This window comes from Neopsephotus bourkii, unplaced genomic scaffold, assembly GCF_033783945.1.
Source record: "Neopsephotus bourkii isolate Nb327-2 ecotype Australia unplaced genomic scaffold, CSIRO-AGI_Nbou_v1 NB_233, whole genome shotgun sequence".
Taxonomy (NCBI): domain Eukaryota; kingdom Metazoa; phylum Chordata; class Aves; order Psittaciformes; family Psittacidae; genus Neopsephotus; species Neopsephotus bourkii.
In genome coordinates, this window is record NW_026900743.1 from 1,782,086 (window position 1) to 1,802,828 (window position 20,743).

The following is a 20,743-nucleotide window of genomic DNA, read 5'->3' on the forward strand; positions in this document are numbered from 1 at the left end:
GGAAAAAGGTTGAATGTGCCTGCGCTGCTACACTTTTTATGTTTTTCTGTCTACAATTACCTGACTTCTGTCAAATACACAGTATATTTTAGCAATGAGGTTAATTGTGTTTGCAAACAGATAAGTGTTTCGGTATAAGATGAAGCCTGGCCTTTTTTTGTTGTTTGTTGTTGTTTTTTTTTCTCAGAACAGATACTCTCTTTCACTGCTTCCATGTCTTACAGCTTCAACTTTTCAGCTGAATTTCATCATTTCATCTTGAGGTAATAAAATGCTTAATGATTTCAAGGAAGAACTAAAACATCCTTTTATATTGAAGGCACAGAAATTTCCTGTCAGCAATACAAGTGAGTAAAAGTTTTCCAGTAACTCATGGTGGCTGTGTCTCCTCGCCCCCGGTGTTGCACAAGGAATTTTCACAGTTGGACCCTGGCACACCTGACAAGGCTGGTTTCGAACCATGTTACATATAGAATGCGCTTGCTTTATTACCCCCGAACATACTTAAGAATAAAACAAAATACTTAAGAATAAAACAAAATACTTAAGAATAAAACAAAACGAGTTATAGGAAGCATGGAAAATCATCAAAGGATAGACACTAAACATGCATCTAAAACCTTTTTATTCTTCTTATTTATACCCCAGCTATATCTTCTCTTTGCATTTGCTCCAGATGCTGCACAACAATCATTTGCATGAATGAAAGCCATTCACGTGACTGAGGATTTGCAGGGTAAAACAAAGGTCTTAATATGAATAAAAATGTTATTGGGTAACATTATTTACCAATTTGAGCTAAGAAGCTACAAAAGCCATTTGTTAGCATTTAAACCAATTAAAACTCTCAACTTTTCAGCATCATATTTGTATCCTCCCAAATTACTAACAATACTCTAAATATCTCTCTAGAGGTCCACATAGGATAAAGTATCTACATTGTTTAATTTTAATAGAAAATGAGAAACCCATACTTTTGAAATCAAAACAGTAACATTATGCAGAATAATAAAAAGGCAACTTTAATTGAAATAAGCAAAATAAAATCTCCTCTTTAAAGCAGCTTAGGTACTATGAGTAATTGTAGGATAAGCATTTAATAATTGTTCTATATTTAAAAAACCAGAACTCCATCTAATAATTCATTTCTATCGATCAAGAAATTACTTTGACATTACAAAGAGAGTTGGGAATTCACAGTCAAACAAGAGTCTGCAAGAGTATGCGACCTTACCTTCACCTGCATATGCCAGAATGGAGCGGGCACGCATCTGCTTCCCTTCTGTGGTTTTGCCGGAGCAGGTGTGGGAGCAGGAGGACCACGCAGACCACATGCTGAGAACACAATCCTTTGGGCATGGAGCTTCACAGACGACTGGGACTGGGTAGATAGCATCTCTACACAGCTGTCTGTCAACCTCTTCTCCTGGGAAAGAAAAGGCCAGTAGCAGTCTATCATTTGTTAAATTAACTTAAAATGAGCAATCTAGTCCAGATGGGCACACAAATAAATTAGATTCTCTTCTATATAAACAAGGTAAATAGATTTATTTTTTTTTATTACAATGACTTGTCTCCTCTGCTTTGATTCTATAAGAACATGCTTAAACCTAGTTTAACTTGATATGCTGCTGAAGCGAATGCCAGCCTGGGTGGTCTTTAGACTTTTGTTTTGTTAATTCATATTTGATTCCACAGAAAATCCTAATGTGAATAACAGAGTAATACACCAATGGAAAACTATGTGCATGGAAACGTATATACAGTAATCACTTTTTCTTCACCCATGTTCATGGGAGAAAGTGAAAAGTATCCTAACTTCCAGCTTAGCCAGTTTTATAACCCACAATTCATCCTTTGAATTTCAGCCCTGCATCAAAATATGAAGAAAGCTGTAGTAAGCTGTGTCAGCATGTCTTGTTTGGCCAGAAATATCTTCATTCATTAGCAAACCAGTAACACATCACTGTGTCATGGAAGTATAACAAGATCTATGCACTTGAATTCTGTCACATCAGTGCGACACATTTTATTATAAACATAATCTGTTTAATGAAATACTAGCTAATGTTTAAGTAGCAGAGCTGCTTTTGCTTTCAGTAAGGAAATCCTGTGCTTGAGATCTGTCTGAACAGCACCCTAACCACAATGTAGTTAGTTTTGTAAGGTGACATATGATTTCCTGATGAAATCAGTTAATATCCATTAAATGAGGAATGAAAAAATGATCACATATTCTGAGGCTGGTAAAACTCAGTGACAGTGACAAAAGCAGCAGGATAAATACTCACTTTGGAGCAGATGATGGAAAAAATGAACTAAGGTTGAAAAAAATGAACTAAGACGGAAAAAATGAAAAACCATTTACAGAAAGTGCTTGCAATGAAAAGCAACATGAACTGAGCAGTAGCCCAATATGCTATGCCAATTACAAGAATTGTGAAAAAATTGCATGTAAGAGCACACTGGACTTCTGAGGCCCTGTTAACTGGGTAAGATCAAGGCACGGGAAAAGCCAATTCATTTGTAGACATGATTTTTTTGTTTATTTATTTCCTGAAAAGTGTAACATTTTGAAACATCTGAATGCCTTTTCTGCTATACAATCTTTCAGTATAGGGCATAAAACCTTCTGTTGAATTATGTTTCATCTACTCAATCTGCCACTATTGAGGCATACGTGATCTTAACGGGACTGAACAGGAGTGTCTATAGCATTGCACTTGCTACAGTCCATCCATGTCAATCCCTTTGTTTTAATAGCTAACATCTACAAAACAGCATATCACCAAGATATGCAAATGAACATCTCTTCAATACAACACAATATTTGTTAGAAATAAACATTAAATACTCTACAGTACAGGAAGACATCAGCCAGTGTTAAAAACTACCACCTGGATTCTGAAAAGCTAATTCAGTGAGAACTGTGATTGCTGTAAATTAAGCCAAAAAACTATCAACACTGCTTTACCCAAGTCTCAAATTAGGCTTTTATTGCTTAACAGAATAACAATAAAATGAATCAAATGCCAACCTAAAGAGAAACTACATTTTTGTCATTCAAGGTTTACAAAGTCTCAAAACCTCTCAATCTCTGATAAACTATGTTCCTGAAAATAGAAGGTTCCTTAGTATTAGTGATATGTCATGAGTCCTGGAACTATTAATGACCAAATTCTTTATAAAAGAGAAAAAGATGAGAGCCATCCATCCAGTATTATCCTTTCAATCAGGTAAATATTTTATTACCAGGTAAATCTTTTATTGCCTTTCATCCAGGTAAATATTTTTAGACAGAACCTTCAGACACAACAGAACTGCAAACATCAACCTTTCTTGGCTCTGCAAACCAGGGGAAGTCCTGAAGAACGTGCTTTTTAAACCAGCCTAAAGTAGTCATAGTCATCTGGGTTATAAAGACATTTGAGATTGAGACAGTCACAAAAACTGTATTTTCCTATACTATAAACCACAAAATTGGGCCCTGCCAAAGGCTTTTTAGATCTCCTCCCTCACTGCTTCTCTCACTGGACTCAATCTTTGGATCAATTGCTCCTACTTTTGTATCACAGGTCATTACACCCTGACACAACTGCAGAAGGGATTCCTGCGTGCTTTGGCAGAACAATATAGGTTCGGGTTAAAGAACAAGACGTAGGATCACACTTCAAAATTGTCTTCCAAAGAATAGCAAAAAAGGTGCAAAAGGAGTGAACCTTACTTTCAAATTGTTCCATTTCCAGGTAAGATGCTATGAGGTAAGCTGCCGGGATACTTTCACACTTCGCAAAAAATACTACTATTACAACGAAGTGTGTCACAGTATCAACATACAATATTGACCTTATTTATCTCCTGTCAACTAAGGTGGTGTTAGGTCATGTTAACTTGAAAATCAAGCTAAATTTGGGGTCACAATGAGAAATTGCATTAGTTTCAGTCTGAGTTTATATTTAAAAAAAAAAAAGCCTTCACTTTCTCCCAAAATAAAACCCCACTTTTAACTTTTATCCTTTGCTTTTACAAGAAAAATAGACTCGAAATAGATATCTTCCATATTAGCGCTTAGTTATTGTCAACTGTCCAATTCTTATCTGATTAATTCAACAGCACAGAAATGTAGGTGGAAGGAATGTTTTATAATGGGTACTTCTTATCTTCAGGGAAGTATTTTATTGAGACTCAATTGCTTCTGACATTTCACTAACGATTTTATGAACAACTTGACCTTTGCTGCCTTTCTCTTTAAAGAGCATAGTATAGTCAACTACCAGGAACCACTCAACCATAGGCTGGTAACTATGCCCCATCCCTGGCAATGTTAAAGGACAGCCTGGACAGAGCTTTGAGAAACTCTGTCTAGTGGCAGGTGTCCCTGCCCAAGCCAGGGGTGGCAGTGTGTGTGTTTAAACTAGGTGATCATTAAGTTCGCTTGCAACCCAAATGAAGTTATGATACTGTGATTTTATTTAAACTTCATAGATATACATTTATACATTGAAATCTGGAACCTAGATTCATATTCAATAGTCCATATTCAGAAACAGCGCCTATGTAGTTGAATATTTCCCTCACGCAACAGATACACATTTTGGGCTAAATTTTCCAAACTGCAGTAAAGGAAGTAAAGGGAGTGACTGAATGTAGACAGGCCAAGAGGCAAAAGAAGTTTTCTTTTTCAAAGATTTAAATGTCAAGAACTGTTTAAACTTTTGCTGGGATCTTTACAGATTTGTATCATCAGTATAGAATGTACATATGGTATGGCAATAATTTTGTCTAGTTTCTGCTAGACCACAGAAGACCTACATTCTGTGTTTAATGTAGTTGAATCATCTCACTCCTTTGTGGTTTTGTTTATTCATCTGTAAAATGTGTCTGATATTTAAGTTTCTTGTAAAATGCTTTAAGATCTTTCTAATGGGAAGCATTCCCAGTGCTGGTACCACTAGAGACACACAGTAAGGAAACCCTCTTGCTTATAGTGCATCTTTTAATATGATACGTGCTTCAGTGCACAGTAAAAAATTGCTGTCAAATTCTGACCTGTAGTAAATGGAAAGGCAAGTGCTTAACAGAGGGCAAATTTTTTTAAAAGCCTTAAAATGAACAGCAAAATCACTGCAAGATTCAATGAAGCATAGAGAACAACAACAACAAAATCAACATAAAATAAAAATGCTGCTGGAGTCCTACACAATAAGACAACTTGGTCTCAGTCCTTTACCTGGCAACAGTATCTGAAAGGCTGAACTGTAATCTGATAAAAACTAAGTACAAAATTGATGATAAAATCACAATAAATAGGATCAAGTCATGAGAGTTCTTTGAACATTAATATCAAACATTATTTTTCAAATGCCTGTGTAATCAGTAAAAAACAGGAATATTCCAGTGTAAAACAAATTCTGCAGTTGTATTTTAAAGTTCATAAAAGAAGTAATGACATCAACTGAGCCTACTCAGTTATTCAGCTGCCTAAAGTAATGCATCTAAGCATGGAGGCCACAGGAAGAAAAACACAGTTAGTTCACATGATGTTGAAATCTGTGAGCTGTGATGGTTACGTTTACAGTTTCCTTCCTTCCCTGTGTGGAAAAAAAAAAAAATCAACAGGAAAGTATTGCACTGCCTCCTGTATGGGTTGTAAGTGAAATGGTACACAAGACTGTTCCTTATCTTGAATTCCCATGCAGTTTTTCATTCAAATTCCTTCCACATGAGGACCTACACATGTCCTTATTCTGACTCCATTGTCAGTTTTTATATTATCTTACAATTTCTTACAATTCTGAAATGGATAAGTGTCAGTTTTAATTATAATGCCAGGAAAAAAATAAGCTAGAAAATCCTAGTTTAAAGCTTAATTGCCTCAAAGTTTCCACAACGTCATGACTAGAATGTAATAGTATAGAAAAAGCACTAATGAGTTTAGCTGTCATTACTCTAAAGAAATTACAGAAAACCCCAACTTCAAGAAATCCACTGAAATAAGAGAAAACTTACAAACTTATCCAAATTTGAAGTTCTATGCTAGACACTGTCATCTGTAATAACCCTGTCTACACACTGGCTGATTAGCCTAATGCAAAATGGGAAATTCTTCACATTACAGGAAAGCTACAAATTTACAAAAAAATAATCATATATTTTTTCTGGTGCTAGGATACCTTGTATGTGCTAATAAGCAGATAATAATCCATCACCAAGATAAACTAACATTTTAATTTCTAATACGGTTGTTGCATTTCTTTCAAATCACTAAGCAATTACCAGCCCCCAAAGCTTACCACAAAAGGAAAAATCCTGCCTGCCTATCATGGACAATCACAGTAAATTAACTTTTCCCTCCAAACCATGGTGTTGCAGCAGTACTGTGGATTTTTATTTTATCAGTGATTAGAAAAGATAGAAAACTACCATATGCTGTGAACTATGCATAGAAAAAAGTGGAGGCTTATGATACTTTCTTTTATTTTCTGCCCTTTTGCATAATCAGGCACTTGTAATCTGTCTTCTCAAACCTCTTTATTTCAAATTTATCAGAACTGCTGATTGGAAATTCAGTCTCATACCACGATTGACCTTTTTTTTGGGGGGGGTGGGAAGGAATTCTGTTTTTTTATTGTTTAGTTGTGGGTTTTTTCTAATACAAGAGGAACTCTCTGAGGAAAGCTGTCTTCTCATAGCACGTCTCTAATGAAAATGCATACACAACTGCAAAAGGCTAACCCAAATTTTTCTGTAGAGAAAATTTAGAAGTTAATCTCTGAAAACCTAATAAAATAAGCCACAGAAAGGGGAAAGAGTAATATTTACAGGCAATTCATCATTTACCATGATCAGTTATCAAAGATCTTAACAATCTTAAAGAGTATTTGAAAGAAAAAAAAGCAACACATGTAACAGCACCTGATTGACAGATCAACATTTGCTCTTAAATCAGTTCAGTACTTGTATCTTACTCATACATTGACAGACATTAAGAAACTTAATCCCAGAGGCCTTCATAACATCTTCATGGTGCATATTCATATCTGCTCCAAAGATAAAGCTGACCGGAATGACAAAAAATCTCTCTGCATGAGGTAGGCTGATAAAATCTCAACATTTTGTTTAATTTTTAATCTTTTTAGATATTGAACAACATCAAACTACACTAAACTACGATTTATATTCTCAATATATTCTACTTCATTGGCTCCAAAGTTTTTCAACAAACACCACATGAAAAGATGGTGTACTTTTCCCTTGTATTCTTATTAAATGAAGTGTCTGCACTCATTTCTATTGCTTAGGTGCTTAGCTGGTAGCTCCAAGTGTTAGAACGACTTCTAATTCCCTAATCACATGCCTTTCTTGCAATTGCTTCTGCTAAGTAGCATTTGCATTTAATTAGGTACATCTTAATTAGTTGATAGTTAATATTCGTGAAGTCATTCTCTACTAAGAAGCCTAAGTAGAAATGGCACTGATTTCAATGAAGACAAATACGCCATTTTCTCACATCTGTTCATTATGCAAAAATGAAAGCGATCTAATAGTTTAATGATATGAAAACATTGTAGGATTGTAAACTTTGATTTGGTGATTTGCGTGTGAACATTTACAATGGCTTGGTTTCAATGTAACATCATACAGTTTATTCCTTACTAAAAGAAAAATTATAAACATTATACATTGGCCACTTATTCAAAAAACATCATGAATCTTATAAACATAGATGGATTTTTATTTTTTTAATGAGAAACTTGTCTAGCATAAGCACATACGCCTTCATCTTATTTGCAGATTTACCACAACTGCATGCACAAACCAATTACATACAGAAAAGGCCACTTACTACTCAATCTTTCACTATTCAAAATAATAGAAGATACAAATACCTTTTAAAATATAATCCTCAATTTAAAAATGTGGGTTTGTCTTTTTTTGTTTTAAAAAGCAAACATTTGCAATGAAAAATGACTGATAATGGCAAGAAATAATACTATACAAAAGGAAAGTAGTTGGAGCTTAGAAACACTCCATATCAAGAGTTTCTCAAATCAAAGACATGTCAACACATTTTAGAAAAAAATCATTTTTCTAAGATTTTCTATGCCTTAAAAAGATGAAACGCTGTATCTCACAAGCAATAACTTCTTGTTGATGACTGCAATTTTCCTCACATATTCACCTTATGGGAAAAAAAAATTGATGGATAGAGAAACAGTGGCTTCAAGAATTCCTATATTCATGCAGAAATCTAATTTCACAAATAATACCTGGGCACTTCTGAGCCTTCTCTGTAACCGAACTGGTAAGTGCTATTACTACACCTCAGCTACAGCTTAAAGAGTAGCACGTTTGTTAACCTTTCCGAGAATACAGCGTGTCACAGCTGCACAGAAAGAATGAAAGAGCATGTACCCAACCCTGTGTGAGTGGTGCATACGAAAGCTAGAAGATGTGAAAGGCATTCTGCTACACAGGTAAGACAGTAATGGTTCCAAAGCTTCTTCCCTGCCCTTACGCTCATCCAAAGTTTCAATCTCACAAACTTCAAGAAAAGCCAGCCACTGCTAACAGATCCAGTTCAGTATTCCTTAACGCATCAGGTGAAGGTAAGGCTTTGTGCCGTATACAAAACAGTTACAGAAATAATCAAACCTGTTATGAAGTAACACTCCTTACTATGAAAGAATGACAGGAATAAAGGGACAACTTTGTACTAAGAATTAAAAACATATGATAAAGATAAATATTTCTTGTAAAAATTGCTTCAGATGGGAAATAACTTTGGACGTTCTTTGGATGTTAACTGTTTAAGAATAATGAACTCAGACCTTCAGATATCATATTAATGCTTCCAGTAATCCCATTTCCATGTCTGGTAATAGAAGAATTTATGTACCTCCATTTATATTAGAGTCATCTGTCAGGATTACAGTCATGTAGAGTCTAAATTTGATGAAGGGAAATAAAAACAGGGAAAGAAATAGTATTTCTTTATCCAAATATTTTTTTCAATGTAAAATGCAGTGCCATCTCACCAGACTGAAAAAAAAAAAAAAAAAAGTATTACTACGTTAACTCAGAAACATACAGAAATCTAAAGTATTTGTCTGGGGGGAAAAAAAAAACCCAAACCACTAAATTTACTTATTTTCCATTAAAGTGCAAACTTCTTATTTATGCTTGAATTTGTTTACTTGCTAAGAATGAGAATACTGGAAGAAATTATTCTGTTCTCATTTTCATCTTAACAAGAACATTTTGTGGTATCCACTTTCACACTTTATTCTTTTATCCCCTCTCTTATTTTTCGCTATTCTTTGCTAGATTTACTAGGGCTGAAAAAACTTAGTTACATACATTTCACCCCAAAAAATATGGAATTCTCCCTGTATTTATTTACATAATTTTGTACGTGGTAGTGGTGATGCCAGCCACAGCATCCGTTCCCCCAAGCATAGAGCAGCCACTTGGCTACCTGCAAAGCTCCCAGTTAAAATATACACACACACACACACACACATACATACACACAGAGGCACACTGAGAGTGTCTTACAGAACTAGCTATGACTTATAAAGTAACAGCCTTTTTATCTCTGACAAAACTCTATAAACTGAGTGCATATTTTGTATTATGTGTCAAAGACTAATGGAAAACTCTTCTTGCAGATGATACCTTCTTTGAATTTTTCCTACTTCTGATACCACTGAATATCCCCCAGCATGAAAGAGGCTGTATCTGAACTATTAGTGATAACGTATTACTGAAAAGACAGATCTTAATAGGAATACTGAAGAATTAATCCAAATTAATTAAAATGGGGCTTTGAAGAAGATTAGTTAAACTGTATTAACATTTTGTATAGCTATCCTTATTCAGAATGAAAGAGAAAATTCTTAACAAATAGAATTAAGGCCACTGTAATTCTGAATAAGAGGATTCATGTACACATTTAGTATAGTTTAACTAATATTATTTTTGAAGTTAACTTGGATCAACTTTCCTAAGTGGCTCCGTGCAGAGAACCAAAGTAAACAAAAACTGAAACATTATATGCCTTTAGGCAAAAATCTTTATGCCACAGTAGACTTGTACCAGAGCAATGGTATTCCAGTGTTTCTAATAAAGAGCCCATCAGAGTACCTACACATTGCTTAACAACAGAAGTAAGATTTTCCTACTGCTTGACAGGTAGTTGAAACATTTTCATGGTTCATTTGCTAATGTAGCCTTACTCAGCATGATAAGGAACAGAGAAAACAAGTGCATTGATCATAACCAAGTGCAGTTGCCTTCTAGAGTCAAATAAGCCAATCAAACATCATCTTGATATGAAAGAAAAAGAAAGTTCGATGACAGACTATGGTCCCATTGAGAATAACATCAGTATTAGTCATGGGACCAAGTGGGATTGATATATCAGACCAATATGCCATTTTAAACAGAATGGAGAAAGAAGGGGAAAAGTGCTGATAGATCTATAAGAAAACAAGACAACACTGCGAATCTGGAGGATGAGACCACGTGAAAATTTGCTGTATATTTCTAAGAACACTTGGCAAAAGCAGCAACTCACCTTAAAAAGATATAGTTGATCCCAAGATCAACTGGACATTCTCATAAACATTTCCCAATCAAGCCACAATTCACATAGTGGCAAAAAGCTATAAAAGTATGACTTCAAAGGAAAAGAACAAAACCCTCAAACAAAACCCCAGCTTTCTCCATTTGTTTGTAAAATGTTACAGAAACTCTACTGCATTTAACAATGAAAATTCCTTTGACAGACTTTAGAAATATTGGTAGTGTTATTTTGAACATTGGTAATGGTAGGATTTGAATACATGTATCTGAAATAAAACACATTTCTATTTTAGCATTGTAATATGTCTTTTTGTTTATTTAGAAAAAAAACCCAAACATTTTATTACTTTTCACTACTGAGTAGTCTCATTAAGTTTTTTAATTGATCAGATAAGGACAGAGTTTTGTAGCCTTTAAAAAAGCTTCACAGGCACTCACTGGAACTACTATTTTAGGCATTTCCCTCTCCTCTCCAAAAAGCTCAAAATCAGCAGAAGAAGTAGTCTGGGAAGGGCAATGGAATGCCAATGACTTCAAACCACTTTGATTATAAATTATAATTCTGATGTGCTCATCTGAACCAGATTAACATTCAGGGATATGAGTTTGGAATAGAAGCATAAAAAGGAAATAATACGCAAGACTACAAAAACAGTAGCATGAATATGATCTGCCAGCTCCACTAATGTCAGTAGAATGACAGGTCTCACCATAGTCAATCTTTTCAATGATTCCCTACACTGAGATAGTTATTTGCATATTTTAGAGGACCACCTTAAATGGCCTTGCTTTAAAGAAACACTAAATATCAACCCTTGAACTTCAGGCTTCTAATTTTCTTCATAAATATGAAGTTTGGAGGATAACTTTATAAATTTAAGCTTGTAAGTTCGCAGGGTTGTATCATAAATTAATTCATAAAAACTCCAACACTGCAGTTCCATCACAAAGTATTTTCCAATGAAAGAGCATAACACATAGCTGAAGAGAATGATTAATGGCATGCAGCTGACAGAATATTAGATGATTTTTTCAGTTTGTCAATTATGTAATATTACAGAACTATACAATGAATTTACAGCAAATTTACAACTATGCATTCATAAGTGATATGTGATGCCTCTTGCCACACAAGTATACCTGTAACTCAAAAGGGGTTTTAAGAGAATCAGAAAAAGTATTTTATATAGTAAAAGATGATTGCAAACATTTTCTTTGCATTATTCATCCAGGTGCAGCTAGTAAAGAGTTGTCACTCTATATGTAATCTGACAGTTCAGTTCAATCACAGTTAAAACACAGGACCCAAGAGGTATGTAAGAGATCACTGCCACTGTCATGTTTACACATTTCTGAGAAATGGTTTCATAATTAATTTCATGGATGTTTCTGTCTATGTCCTACTACTGGCAAGTAAAATGCAGTCTTTGGAGAACATCTTTTTATCTATCTTACAATGAATATCTCCTCATCATTACAAGTGGAAGGCATAGCATACCTTTATGGAGCTCAAGACTGTGAATTAACCCTCTCTTTGAAAACGTTTTCATAACTGACTCCTCTCTGGAAGACTAAAACTAACCTGTCCTTCTCACTTTTGCTTTTCCTTGGCCTCTCAGTATATGGATTCAGAGAAAGCAACCAGAGGTAAATACCACTGCAACTTATAAACCTATGCTAAATTAAGGAAATACAGTAACATCACACAACAAAACCAAAATTAGCAGGAACACATCTCCAAGTATAGGGACATTAGAACTTTTCTACTCTGTTAACAAGTTATACAAACTAAGGCCCTAAGGTCACAGAAATCTGAATGATTTCAGTACAGATTTGCATGTACTCAGAGAAGTCAGCTGTACCCTGGAAATAAGACTATCCCCTACTAGAAGGCATCACTGGTTTTCTAGAAGGCTCCTACAAGATTTAAGATGTTTCTAGCTAGCATTCTTCTTATTCCACTCTTAGAACAAAACAAGAGATTCAGAATAAGAGATTTGATGTAGCTTCTATTTAGTATCTTTTATTATTTTATCTTTTTTAACCGCATCCTGGGTTGCATCAAAAGCAGCATGACCAACAGGTCGAAGGAGATGATCTTCCCTCTCTGTTCTGCTCTTGTGAAACCCCATCTGGAGTACTGTGTGCAGCTGGTGTCCTCAGCATAAGAAGGACATGAAGCTGTTGGAGTAAGTCCAGAGGAGGGCCATGAGGATTATAAAGGGCTTGAGCACCTCCCATACAAAGACAGGCTGAGCAAATTTGGCTATTCAGCAGCTGGAGAAGAGAAGGCTGCATGGAGACCTCAAAGCAGCCTTCCAATATCTGAAGGGGGCCTACAAGGATGCTGGGAGGGAGTTCATTAGGGATTGTAATTAGGACAAAGGGTAATGGGTTTAAACTTAAACAGGTGAAGGTCTGGTTAGATAGTTCTTTACTGTTAGAGAGTTAGATCTTTACTGTGAGGGTGGTGCAGCAGTGGAATGGGTTGCCCAAGGAAGTGGTGAATGCTCCATCCCTGGCAGTGTTCAAGGCCAAGTTGGACCGAGCCTTGGGTGATATGGTTTAGAGCGAAGTGTCCCTGCCCATGGAAGGGGGGTTGCAACTAAATGATCTTCAGGTCCTTTCCAACCCTAACTATTCTATGGTTCTACAATCTGAAGAACACTGATGCAGCACTTTGCTATATATAAAATAATATCAGTACCAATAAAGGACATCTCAAATCAGTAAAATTAAAACCAAACATCTGAAAACTCCTAGGGCAAGATTTACTTTACTAATCCATAAATTACCCCAAAAATTATGTCAAGAAACCAAACAGCAGTAAATGCCAGCATTAAAGTTGCCTTTGCATAATGCATTTTTTTAAATTGCATAATCACATGCTCATTATTTTTCCACTGGTTCCCTACCTCTTTTATTTCACAGACTGGAAACTCCTTAATGAGTAGCTATTTGGTATTTTTAATTTTATTCTCTTTGGTTAGTCATGAGCTTATGTTTTATTTACTACATATTAATTAAAAGTGTTACTAAAACAGAACTGGTAATCTTTCTAAGATCTTTCTGTCATGGTTATCAGACACCAACTAACAAATTTATTTTCAGAATATTCAAGATGTGACAGGTCAGTATTATTTAGATTTTGCTGATGCTGAACAAAAGCAGAGCAACATTAAATCCTGAAGAATGAGACAACTAAGGCTAGTTGTCTCAAAGACAAAGCTTTCATTACTATAAAATTCCCACTTTATCCCCAGAGGAGTTATATCCGTTTCACAAATGAGTAGCAGGTTCTGTGGGGAAAATGTCATGTAGGCACAAATAAATAATTAAAGACTTCCATTCAGATACGGCCCCAACAAACAACCTTAATTTCCTAATGTTTCAGGGCTTGGCTTTGTAAGCTAAAATACTTAATTTTGGCATCACATTTCTTTCCAAATTTCTAGTTTAAAACACAAGCCAAATGAAAAATAGTACTTCTGAAATGAGTATTACACTGACTATGGTCACTTACTGCTCTGCCACTGATCTCAGGGACAAAAGCAAGAGCAGCCTGTAACAAGCTGCTTTCCCAGCTCTAGAGGTGATGAATTTCCTTCTCTCTTTCCCTTCTGTGGCTTCTTATTCAGCCTTATTTTCTTCAGACATTAATCCCAGTCTGTCATATCACTGTCCCTTTCACCCAGCCCTGCCAAGTTCTCTCCAGCTGCTTGTCAAATCCTCCTTTGGGGAGATCATCACTAGACTGAATCCCTCCCTAGTTTAATTCCTAATCCTGGCCATGTATAGACATTTCATAACTTCAGATTTCTTACTTGATCTCAGTAAACTGTCCTGGAGAAAAGCGGGGTCAAATCCCACCCTTCCTCAACTCTTAACCTCATTGCTTGGTCAGTACCAGTTCTCCCTCTTGCCTTCCATCCATCTTTTCACCCTATCCTTCCATCCCTCTTTTCACAAATCCATTCCTTTCCCTCTCCAACAGGTCTGTGACTCTACATAGCTGAAACCTTGCCAAAAGCTACCAATACTCCGAAATTTCAAGCAGATCACTGGAAATACTGGAGAGACTGGGATCCTCAGATGTTTGCTTTGGAGTGATCATTGTGGCTAAGTATGTTTTAAGACTGAATTTTCTTAAGTATTCAGCAAAGATGGTGCTTGTACAGTGCACGCAAGTTACAAGAATTGCAAAATGACACAAATGATGCTTCTCTGCATTATTGCTATTGATGAAGCTTTGGGTTTCATCAGGATTTGGTTTCTGCTCTGCATTCTGCTATGTAACCCAAAATTTATGCATCAAAATTCCCCTCTCCTAATTCACCCACTGCTATTACAAGCAGTTCTTGCAACATCCTACTTTTGCATTCCCTGCGGTGTATTTCCAAAATATTTGTGCTTTCCACTATAGCAACTGCTATTTCTACATATCCAGTAAATTTTAAATACACCAGTACTGCTTTGCTGCAAGGATATTATAGTGCATTTTAGAAGTAACATGCCAAAGGCCAGTAAACTCAGCTGACTAGACAGTCAAATTATAATCTATGATACAAGAAAAAGATTTTAGTAGTTATTCTGGCCCACCCATTTTTAATTTAATTCTATTTGTAATGAACATTAATGTCTCTGTAGGCATTGCCATATCAAGTGCAACTCTGGCTTGCAAAAAATATATGGCAAATTTGAAACAATGGTCTATTGCACTAAGTCATTATAAATATATTGTTTATTGGACTATGCAGATTAAACTCTGGTTTTGTTTTACTTATCACTTTAATTTAAATCATCACATCACAATCTAGGCCAACTATTAAGGACATTGACAAAGCAAGTGATGAATTTAAGTCTTCTCATAAGTAAGTTACGCAAACACTAAATGCATCTATTCTTACAGGGAACTTAATAGGGATATGTCAATTTTCCTATTGGTCAAGATGAGACATAAAGGAATTTGTATGACATATTAAATATGACCTTCTATTGACAAGATTATCAAACTTCCTGAGAACTGAGATGGTATAATTTAAGCAGTACTGTGCAGTAATTTTTCCATATATACCTTTATACCAAATACAGCAAATCTTATTAAAAAGAAATGCCCTAAAATTCAATGCTCTGAAACCTAATGGTCTGAGAGGATCAGATTTAAGGTCCTTTAAACTGGCTGTTTTACCCCCTAGCAAATTCTTACATTTAATAAATATCCAATTAAAGAATTTAATAGTGTTAAGGTAACCAGACAAATTAAAGAAAGGACCAGGTTATAAATTTCATATCCCATGTGTTTACAGTGAAGAACAAAGTATGAGTATTACATTTGATTTAAATGCCTCAGATGGTCAGCCAAAAGGCTGTCAGGCAGAAAAGAACAGTTCAAATCAATTTTGTAATGACATTAGCTAAGAAATTAATATTGGGAAATGATGACTAATGCCCATATAACGAAGTTCCTGTAAGCATAAGGCAGTATGTGCTGAAAGAATCTGTCACTAGCTACAGTACTTTTCTAGTAATTGACTGCTGAGCATTGGGCAGATTTTGACCTGGGTTCTGTTACACGATTAACTCAATAATTCAATGCAATTTCAATTTTGGATCTGTTTCTTCATTCTTTTAAAAGAGCTAACTCATAAAGTGACATAAAGTGGGCACTTTCTTTTTAAGTAATCATTAAAAAAAGTCTAAGTGTGATGGTTTCTTCATTCAATGCATACAGCCATATGATTGAGAGGACAGAAGAAGTAGACTCTTTATACGTGGGCACACCTACAAAGCTTCTATTTATTCTCTTAATGTTTTCCATTACAAAAATTAATGAAGACCAGCAGTTATTCATTTAGCAAATATTTTGTTTAAACTATAAACATACAGAAAGAGTCAACATTTAAACCAGCCAAATATTTTAAGTGAAAATGTTTGCACCAGCCAATCTTCAGTTTCTACTGAAGTTTATTTATTTAATTAGATGCCTATCATAAGAAGAAATAAAGACAAAGAAGACATAAAGTTAAAATTAAGAAACAAAATACAAATGTTGATTAGGAAACTACAGAAGAAAATTTAAAGTACATAAACAAATTTTATGAGCTTTTCTGCAAAGTAAAATTCAATAAAAGAAATAAGAGAAATATTTCAGAAATAAATATTTCTAAGTCTAGAGAAAAACAGTAAAGCAATTAAATTATACAGAACTGTCATATAGCTGACACGTGGTGTCTTCTGTCAGTCGCACTAGCTAAGAATAAACACAGATGAAGGAGATGTACACTGCTCAATTTTGGACAGTACAGTGTTTAAGCCACTCCATACAAAGTAGCTAAACTAATTGGTTCGAAATGTTTACATCTGAGTCTTAACAAAGCAGACTATTTTACCTTCTACATATTTTTATGAACTACTAAACCCATTGTTTTTTCCCCAGTATTGCAAATAGGGTACAGCCCACTCTTTTACATTAGGATATACTCATGTATTTGTACTCCAGTCTCAGGAAAACCAGACCTGTGTCACTCACATTATGTCCAGATTTCAGGAAAGAACTCACGACACTCAGCTACATCAAAACACATCTCTGCCTATACAACTCAGGAACAATTCTGCTACTTCAGAGTTTGTATATAAACAACGAGGCTTGCTGTTGCTGTGCCTGCCTCTTCTAAGGCTAGTCATCTCTCACAGCACTGAGGCAGGAGATGGCAGCAGTCCATTCCTTCTTCCTGGGGAGTTCACTGTAAACCAACAATTAGTGAGCTTGAAGAAGGTCTGAAGGAAATTTGCCCCTCAGAAGTGAGATCTATTTAATCCAGAGTAACACATGCAGTGATACAGAGTCCCAGATATTATGAAGGCTGTAAAGAAATTTATTATTTAAAATAAGCAAGTAATTTCAGCCTACTATGTGATGATCAGAAGCACACTGACACCAAAGCCACTGCTAGCACTTGTGTTCCAGAGTTCAGCACAAAGATTAAAATCGGAAAATCCATAATGAATGAACCAGTATTTTGTAGGCATTTTCAGCAGTAGTCAATTTCACAGATTTTTATGTCAGAAATTATTTTTTCCCAATTTACAGAGGAGTAGCACTAATGTGTCTGCTAAAGTGGGTAGCTTTCCTACTACAGGAAATAATCTTTAAATACTGAAATAGCATTCTTCATAGATTGCCACAGCTACAGAGAATAGAGCAAATTCATCTGTTGTAAAATCACTCTACATTAACTGCATTAAACCACTTAATAATAGATAATATGTACATACCTCTGTGTGTGCATGCATGCAAGTATGCCTTGTATTACACATATATAAAAATACATAAATTACGATTCAGTAAAAAAAAAGTCATTGTATCATTACAAAAAGATCATGGGTAGCACAAAACATAAGCTACAGATCTCTAATTATTAATATAATGTATATAATGGAGGAATTCTGATCAGGTTCTGTTCAGTCTTGCAGTTTCCACACCCAAAAGGGATTTTTACTTAAAGGAGCTCTTTGGAAGACTGACGAAGAATGTTTATTCTGAAAAGGTTCTTTCCACAGTAAGAGGTTGAAGTTCCATTTATGTAATAAAACACATCAAAGTTCATTATAGCCTGTGCAATGACAACCTGGGGTACTGACTGTCATATTTTTTCAGCCCAGATGAAAATTCCGATTACTGCAATGCACTGTGGGAAAAGAATGACAATTATAGGCCTCCAGCAACAACATGGGAGTATAATCTATCGTTTGCTATTGTCTCAAAGGCTGTAATGACTCTTATCTCTACAGGAAATTGGAGAAGCTCATTCCAATTACATAAAGCAATCTCACAAACACTGCTACTTGATTCTAATTGTGAAGTAAAACAGCCAGTTCAAGGCATGTTATCCTAACTAATTATGATTTAAACATATAGAATCATGCAACAATCCAGAGAAAGAGAACATACTCATCAGTGCTGGGTATATCTTACTAATGTAAGCATTACGTTTACAGTACAATGCTTACTCTGAAAATTACACCACCAACCTTTTTCATTTTATAAAGCAGAAGCCAAGGGAAAAATGCTCTTTTGCTTTAATACACTTAAGTCCCTTTGATCCAACCTCACCTACCTAGGGGCTGATTGCAGAATGGAATCTGGATGCCCGCAACAAATGTTTGTATCCTGTGCCAATGTAGGAGGCCTGAGTACTAGATAGGTGCTACCTGGGAAGAGTTAGCGGTGTAAGAGTTTAGAGGAGCATTTAAGAGTTGCCTACAGGATTTTCAGTGTGTGGTGCTGTGGCAGGAGATGCTTGAGCAGGGTTAGCTTGGACAGAGAGATAACCAAGGCTGGTGAGTTCTTATTTCATACTTTGTTTCTGCTGTACCATGCTAATCTCACTGAGGAGAGACCTAGGTAAAAACCACTTGGTATTACTGGTGTAGATCACAGAAAACTGTTTACTAAGAGAAGGGATTTCAAGGAAGAGATGAGGCATTCTACGACATTATTCTCCATTGCTTTTGTGCTCTGTCAAAAGATACTGAACATGTATCTTTGTGGGTGACTGGCTCTTTGCAAACCAAACCATAACTGCAGGTTTTTTTCCTCCTTCTTCGAAGCTGTGCCTGCAACTCTTTAAAGACTGCCTGGCACATGGCCAAAGCCTGACTTATCATTCCTTCCGTGACAAATTACCAATATAGGCAATTTATAATGCCATGTAATTACAGTGATATATAACTCAGGAAGACAAAAAGACAAAAACTAATACTGGGAGTAAAAAAGTTAATTACAAGTCTTCTAAGCAAAATTTGGCCAAAACCAAAGCCCTTCAGAAGTGCAGTACAGACAACAGATCCAGTTTGAAAGAGAGCAGAAGCAAATACCACAAAAGATATCTCAAAATTTTAGTAGCTAGGTCTCATGTCCTAAATATATCAGGGTTACAAGAAATTATACTCAATATAAATGTCAATATTACAACTTAGTTAGACATGTGAGCAAATACCACTCCTCAAAACCAAAGGTAAGCCAAACTATCCAAAATCTAGTAAAGGAAAAAGAAAAAAAAAAGTTTTACAGATTTAAGTTTCTTAATAAAGAAAAATTTCAGAATTATTTAGGAAACTCTCATTTATGAGGAAAAGGCCATTTTCCATTGAAAATGTATAAAAATAAAATGTCAAACAGTTTCAGAACTGTTGCCAAGAAATTATTAGACTGTGAGGAGAAATTTTTTGAGATAAGGACATCACATGTAGTAGATGTAACATTGTAATTCTAGGCTGGTATGTTTCTGAGCTTTAAAGATGGCTACCAGTTCTCTTAGTTGCATACAGAAAAATACAGCTTACACTCTAAAGTTTCCAATTTTAGCCCCAAAACTCAATTATGACCCAAATTCTTGAGCATGAAAGGTCAAGATTTAAAAATCTCTATAAGAAATTCCTATTACCTCTGACCAATTTTATGACAAAATACATTCTGCAGCTGTTAAACACTCATCAATGGTGTTCTTTTACTTAATCATCTGTAGAGTCAGAAATGTCTTACCAGAACTACACTGTAGTCAGTATCATTATTTTCATTTATATGCTGCTTTAGACTATAATACCACTAATGAATTAAGAGTATTCTTGCAACAGTAATTCATGAATCTTCCATAGATTATTTTGTAAGCAGCTTTCAAAATTGGCTTTTATGATTATGTCATGCAAAATCTGCTTTCTCTCACAGAAGATAACTGAATAATGGTGGATTTTTTTTACTTTTTGAAGAAGCAAGTCAGCTTGGGCTGTCAAACCAACTCTACAATACGCATCAAATCATGCTTTTAAATGAACATTATTATTCTTCTTCCAGCTATACTTACTGCAATGTGTCCAACTTTACTGACACTTTATTTGGCTCTGGAATCAAGAGGATCAGCTTTGTTAGTGGGATTACATCAGGGAATTCAGTCAAGTCATTGCAGGCATGAGTCTGACCTACTGAAAAACTGTTTTCTATTTACTTTTTCCAAAGTCTCTTCAGGAACCTTTGAAAACTCATGGTGCGTAGGTGAAGAAGCTTGATCTTAAAGAAACTAGAGGGCCTATCCTTCCTAACCAGTACCAAAGGACATTTCTCTGTACTCCAGACAGCTTGATCTCAAGGACTGAGAAC

The 20,743-nt window shown here is 35.4% G+C and overlaps 1 protein-coding gene across 1 annotated transcript in view; it reads right to left on the reverse strand.

The window, feature by feature from the left end:
- THSD7A (thrombospondin type 1 domain containing 7A) overlaps positions 1 to 20,743 on the reverse strand; it is a 194,621-nt gene that overhangs the window by 68,659 nt on the left and 105,219 nt on the right. The window contains exon 7 of the mRNA XM_061344712.1: positions 1,235 to 1,426. Coding sequence (XP_061200696.1) covers positions 1,235 to 1,426 — 192 coding nt within the window. The remainder of the gene's footprint in view (positions 1 to 1,234; positions 1,427 to 20,743) is intronic.